At 54.0% G+C, this 6,840-nt stretch overlaps 1 protein-coding gene across 1 annotated transcript; it reads left to right on the top strand.

Annotated features, from left to right (window-relative positions):
• The first annotated feature begins 1,766 nt into the window (after window positions 1-1,766).
• Window positions 1,767-4,067, top strand: LOC125117965 (transcription factor SPT20 homolog). Its single transcript, XM_047764155.1, has one exon. It carries the CDS (start codon window positions 1,767-1,769, stop codon window positions 4,065-4,067), a length of 2,301 nt encoding a protein of 766 aa, XP_047620111.1.
• The last annotated feature ends 2,773 nt before the right edge of the window (window positions 4,068-6,840 follow it).

Here is a 6,840-nt window from a genome sequence, read left to right as displayed (position 1 = left end):
CATATTATCATGATGTCTACATCTAAACATCAAGCGATTCCTTAGAAAACCTGCCCAGAAAGGCTGGCAGATTTCAAGGCAACAATATTAATGGAAAACAATGGCCCGTAAATGACCGAGGCCTCAATCCTCTCGCTATAAACCACCATGAAGACGGTACTATGGTCTACAGTTAGAGTGATCATTTAAACTGCACTTCTTGGACTGGGGCTTTGGGATTGGCATATGCACAGTGGCTATATGCAACGATTAGCCAGTGGTGACCTGCTATATAGCACAGAGAACTCCACCCAGTATTCTGGGATAATCTATGTGGGAAAAGAATCTGAGAGAGAATGGATATGTGTGTGTGTGCGTGTGTGTGTATATGTATATATATATATGACCAGGTCACTTTGTTGTACAGCAGAAATTATCAGAGCCTTGTAAATCAACTATACTTCAATAAAACTAAAAAAAAAAATTGCACTGCCATCACCTGGAACAATACTTTTCAACCCTATCAGATGCAAACCACCTTTTTAAACAGTTTAATCCTAAACTGTAAACCACAATGTAACTACCCACCACACACTTATACAACTATAAAGCCCTTCTTGTAGTACCTAGGGAAATAAAAGGTAACTCTTGGGTAAAAGAATGTCACGTTATATGCCCATCTCTATGAAAACCATCAGGCAGGCCATCTCTAGGGGATTCTGATGCACCGAATACAACAGACCTCCATGTAGGCAAGAGCTAGGAATGGGGACTCTCTGGGTGTGTTAAATTGGTGACAGACACCAGGAGCAGTCCTGCCATTGAGAGCAAACAAGGGCTTCCAAAACACAGTGAATAATTCTTAGGGACCTGATCGCGGAGAAAGTAAATGACCACCTTCCATGACCTTGCCAGCAACTGCATTTCTCAATAAAGTGGTGTGTACTAAAGCCGCACCTAAGAAGTATGGATTTTTCTTGTTGTCCGCTTGTACTTTGGGGCGCCCGCTTTCAAAGTTCTATGAACATGGAGTTCCCGTCGTGGCGCAGTAGTTAGCGAATCCGACTAGGAACCATGAGGTTGCGGTTCGGTCCCTGCCCTTGCTCAGTGGGTTAAAGATCCGGGGTTGCCGTGACCTGTGGTGTAGGTTGCAGACGCGGCTCGGATCCCGCGTTGCTGTGGCTCTGGCGTAGGCCGGTGGCTACAGCTCCGATTTGACCCCTAGCCTGGGAACCTCCATATGCCGTGGGAGCGGCCCTAGAAAAGGCAAAAAGACAAAACAAAACAAAACAAAACAAAAAACCAAGTTCTATGAACAGAAAAACCTGGCGAGCCCCAGCCCACAGCGGAAAAGCAAGCAGCAGCACCGGAAGTGCAGACTGTTGGCACTGAGCCTGGGAGGCAAGAGAAGGCTGAGGCCTGAGCCTTGCGCATGCGCACACCGGGATGCGCGGGAACGGGGGGGCGGGGGGCGTATGGGGGGCGGTGCGGGCACCAAAAGCCCGGCGATGCACTTCCGGCCCATCTGCAGCACTGCAAGCAAGACTCAGCGCAGGATAAGCTCACAGCCTTTTAGGAATTTCCGAAAATTGCAAGTATTTAGCGCGCTGCCTCTTCGGGGGCAGGTTTCTCAGTCTCCATTTTGAGGTAAGGCTCGTCTATCCACTGCGGAGTGGCTGCGTTTGCAGTAATGTGCGTCGATTTTGCACACAAGGTTTTAACCTAGGGTTTTCGAAGTTCATCAGCACACGTATTCTCTTCTTGTAGGGCCCCCGTTTTGCACCACAATGCAGCGAGCTCTAGAACAAGCTTTGGATCATGCGGAATATGTTACCGAAAGGGCCCAACAGAGACCGCCGAAAAGGAAATACTCATCCAGTGGGAAGCCGTCGCTCCATGAAAAACTTTACGACATTTATGTTGAAGAATGTGAAAGAGAGCCTGAGGTTACAGAGGAGCTGAGAAGCAACGTGAACCTGTTAGAGAAGCTTGTTAGGAGAGAGTCCTTGCCATGTTTGGTGGTCAACCTGTACCCAGGAAAGGAGGGCTACTCGCTGATGCTCAAGGGAAAAAATGGATCCTATTCAGAGAGCATTCGACTGCCTTATGAAGAAAAGGAACTGCTCGAATACTTGGACGCAGAAGAATTACCTCCCGTTTTGGTGGATCTCTTGGAAAAGTCTCCCGTTAACCTTTTTCATCGTGGGTGTGTCATAGCAGAAATACGGGACTACAGGCAGTCCAGTGGGAAGTTCCCTCCCGGCTACCAAAGCAGGCATATTCTCTTACGCCCCACGATGCAGACTTTAGTCTGCGATGTACAGGCCATAACCAGCGATACCCAGAAATGGACCCAGGAGGACAGACTTTTGCTTGAGAGCCAGCTGATCTTGGCTACAGCTGAACCCCTGTGTCTAGACCCTTCTGTATCCGTAGCCTGCACTGCAAACAGACTGCTCTACAACAAGCAAAAGCTGAACACTCTTCCCATGAAAAGGAGCTTCAAGAGGTATGCCATGGCCTCGCTGAATCGGCAGCAGGAGCTGTCTCAGTGTCCACCTCCTCCTGAGCTAAGAGTACTGGCTTCTTGCAAAAAAATAAGAGAGAGTAAAACAGGTGAGCGCGATGGCCTCCAAGCTTTTCAAGCAGGCAGTTGTGTAGACACGTGGAGACAGAGACCTTGTGACTTGGCGGTACCTTCTCAGGTGGATGTGGAGAAGTATGCCAAGGGGAAGAAGGCTGTCGGATGTGATGACTCACAGCCAACAGTCTGGCCCAGGAAGGAGGCACGAGATGGTTTTGTATTTGGGTGCGAGGCTGGCTACCAGTCCCAGGCAACAAGGCAGACCACTGGGCAGCAGCTTGATAATTCAATTGCCTCTGGGCAAAGGGCCCCTAGACAAAGCGCCTGTCAAAAAGCCACATTGGAGAGAGAGCTGTGTCCCCCCGACTCGTCCTCGGGGGAGCATTCCAACAGTGTCCTGCCCAGGCCCAAGACTGATGCTGGGCAGGTGGCCAGTCAGACGGAGGAAGTGGTCCAGGAGCGCGCCCAGTGTCCAGCGCAGATGTCGCTCAGCTCCGATGGCCCAGCGGGTCTCAGGCCCCCTCCGGGGAAAGAACCAGAACAGCCTCAGATCACGTGCATTGTGTCTTCAGCGCTGGGCAGGGGAGCCAGACACCCGCCTCCACTCCAGAGACTTCCCGGGAGGGCAGGACAGAGCCCGCGGGGTGACCCTTTGACTCCTCAGCAGGCGGGCGGCCCTCTGGCATCTCCGGCGCCTGCCCCTGCTCCCAGGCCGCCAGGTCTCTTCCAGAACTCCTTTGTGGAGCTGCACCGAGTCAGCTGGATCCCTGCCGCCGCCCTGTCTGCTGCAGGTGCCTCCCAGAGGCCCCCCGGCGCCCCGGGGACGGCCGCCTCCGCGGGCCCAAAGGGCCCCGGCGTGGCGGGCCCCGGCGGCGCAGGCCCGGCCTCCGAGAGAGGCTCTGCCCCCGGAGAACCGGCCCCGGCCGGAGCGCGGCCCCCCGCCGCCCGTCGCAGAGGCGGAGGCGTCCAGCTGCTGGTGAAAGGGCCTGTGGGTGTGGAGCCCCTGACCCTGGTGCAGCTGCCCCGCGGTCCGCTCCTCTGGAGCAGCGGGCAGCAGGCCCCGCCGCCGCCGCGGCTCTTCCAGCTGGTTCGCCCGCCGTCCCCGCCGCGCCCCGCCGCCGCCGCGCGCCCCGGGCAGCCCCCGGCCCTGGGCTCAAGGTCCCGCGCTTCTGGCGGCCAGGGCCCGGTCCCCCCCGTGCCGCAGGCGGTGGTGGTTCACCTGGGTGGAGCCCAGGGTTTCCTGCAGCCGCGGGCCGCGCTGCCGCCTCAGCCGGGCCTCGGCTCCGGCCGCGGCCGCCCAGGGCCGAGCCTCCCCCCGCGGCGGGCCGGGCCCCCAGCGGCTCCGCGGCCCCAGGTGCGCCTGCGGCTCGTGCCGGGCGAGGCGGCGCCGGCCCGGGCCACAGCCTTCGCAGAGCTGCCAGGGCAGCGCCCTCAGGGCCAGCAAGCCGCCAGCCCAGCCGAAGGCCAAGAGAGCAGAGGCCCGCAGGCCGCCTCCCAGCCCTGAGGCTGCCTTCGTTTCTCCTGCAGAGCACAGCTGCGGAGACCAGGCGACTCTGCCTTTCGACCTCACTCAGGGGGCGGGTGGGGGGGGGGGGTTGGTTTGGTTTGTGCTTATTTTATATTGCAGGATGTACAGAGTTGATACAGACACTCGACCCCACCCTTTTTACATAGAAACAGAGGGGTGATGGAATAAACTGGGACTGTTTGGCCTAAGCCATTGCTTTGGTGGTGGTTGTCGACACAACTATTTTTAGTGTGCGGTTCTCCAGTGTGTCCAGATCCCAGCTAGGGTCAGTCGACACTCCCGAAGCCTCTAACTTCGCTAAAGCAATAAACCCCCAATAGCGGTAAAGTCAAAATCAGGCCTGTTTTGACGTGGCCAATGGTTTAACGTTTTTAGGTGAGTTACTAGCACATCACAGGAGACTTACCGTCTTGATGGTGTTTCAGTGGACCGCTCCGGAGTGTTACGTGGATTCAGTCTGTTGTACAGTGGATCTCCAGGACTGTTTTCTTCTTGCAGAAGCCAGACTCTGCCCCACGGAGCCCACTCCCCATTCCCCTCTCCCCCAGCCCCTGGCCCCTGGCCCTCTCCTTTCTGTGTCTCTGAGTCTGGCTGCTTTAGATACTCCACGGAAGTGGGAATCAGAGGGGATTTGCCTTTGGGGACTGGCTCGTTTCACTCAGCATCCTGTCCTCCAGGTCCATGTGTGTTGGCGAGCGTGCCACAGGAGGCTCCTGGCTTCTGACAGAGGGTTTCACTGTGTGTAATGTGTGCCGAAGCGAGCCATGAAATATGAGAGACGCCTTTCACAAGAATGCACTTGGGTACTTGTCTATGTAGCTTACACGTTTTTTGCACATTTTATGAAATGCAGTTTTTCCACATTTGTCTTGGGGAAAAAAAGAGAAAAGGCTAACGCTGCCCCCAAAAGGATGCTCGTCACTGTCATACTGAGGCCGTGCGGGGCCTGCAAGAGTGCAGCATGGGTTCGAGGCACCTGCCCCCATGGTTGTCCTCAGCCCTTCCAAAGACCCCACCTGCACCCGGTGTCCCCGCGGAGCCCAGGCTGCAGTCACGGGCCTTGAAGAGGCCCTTCTGGGATGTTGTTTTCTCTCCTTCCAAAATCGTTTACAGTTTTGAGAGTCTGGTTCCTTGCAGAAGGTAAACGGCTGGACATTTGGCAAGGAGTTTATCTGTTTGCTTTTCAAGGGTTTCCCACCTGGTCAGAGTCTGGAGCGGAGCCCCTCCCCCTCCGCCTTTACCCTTCCCTTGCTGAGGGGTCACCAGGTGTTCAGCCGTCCCTGCTTCCTCATTTCTTCTGTCCTCCTTTCTTGTTGCAGTGGGGCTCAAAAGCTCCCTGACGGTTTCTGTTTTCTTTTGTCCGTTCCTTTTTCGTGGTTGTGTGTTTTTTCATTGTGGTATAATTTACACAAGAAACAGTCATTTTAGAGTGTACAATTCAGCGGCATTTACTGCTTTTACGGGGTTGTGCAACCACCGCCTCTGTTTCCAAAACATTGTCATCACCCCAAGAGGAATCTCTGTCCCCATTCAGCACTCACTGCCTGTCTTCCTCTCCCCCTGCCTGAAAACCACCCGTCTGCATTCTGTCTCCATGGCCTGACTTCCCCATTCTAGCTCTTTCCTAAAAATGGAATCCAAGACGGTGTGACCTTTTCTGTCTGGTCCCTTCCTCTTGGCAGAATGTTTTCGAGGCGCCCCCACGTTGTACCACGTACCTGTACCTCTCTTGCTTTTTGGGGCTGAATAACATCCCCTTGTTTGTGTACCTCCCGTTTTGTTGCTCCATCCTCCGCTGATGTCCATGGGAGTTGTTCCCACCTTTGGGCTGCTGTGAATAGTGTGGCCAGAACATTTCTGTACAAGTATCTGCCTCTTTTGTTTTGTCCTGTTCCAGCACTGAAGGACAACCCGTGTACATGAAATTATTTTTCTAAGTACACGTGGACGTTTCTCTGCCTTTTGCCCTAAGGGGAAAGAAAAGGAAATTGGGTCTGGCGGGTCCAAAAGAGATGAGTGAAGAGACAGGTGACCGGTGAGTCTTACTCAATTAACCCAGCTGTGCGAATCTGCTACTGACCCTGTTCAGGAAAGATTTGGTTGACTTGATGCCAGCGGGGCAGGGATGCCATCGGGGTGACACTGGACCCATCAGAGGCCGATGTAGCCCACGCTGGACACCTTCAGGAATGGTGCCTGAGCTTTTGAGAAGTGAAGCAGCGCAACGACCAGTTGCAAAGAAGAGTTTACACCCAGCCTTGGGAGCCAGCCCGACACCCGAACTCAGAATCCCCCTGGGTTTTGTGTTCCTCCTGCCTTTTGCCCTCCCTCTGGTCCTCTCAAGTACCACTTGGAGACACCAGCTGAAGTTGTGCTTGAGTGATGTTATGCTCCCTTCCCAGGCAAGCAATAAAGGCAGCTTTGTTTCAGGTTACCATTTGGTGGTCTTTGTGTATTTCCTTTTAATGATTCTCATCAAGGTTGGGAACTCAGAGCAACTGCCACACTCATGAAGAAGCGGGTGTGTCACCCTTGAAATAAAATCCTCGAGTTTGTCTTTCTTCAAAGCAACTGTATAGGGAGGTCATCCCATGTCCTGTGCTATGTTAGGCCCCAGGTGAGATGCAGGGAGTACAGATACCAAAGAAAAGTAAATACGTCTTCAGAATGCAGATCTTATTCAAAATGCATGTACTTTTATCCTTTAGCAATTTGTTTGATGCCCTATATGACAAAATCTCAATAGAAT

The sequence above is a fragment of the Phacochoerus africanus genome, chromosome X (assembly GCF_016906955.1).
Source record: "Phacochoerus africanus isolate WHEZ1 chromosome X, ROS_Pafr_v1, whole genome shotgun sequence".
Taxonomy (NCBI): domain Eukaryota; kingdom Metazoa; phylum Chordata; class Mammalia; order Artiodactyla; family Suidae; genus Phacochoerus; species Phacochoerus africanus.
The sequence above is the reverse complement of the archived record's forward strand: the minus strand, read 5'-3'. Positions and strand labels throughout refer to the sequence as shown.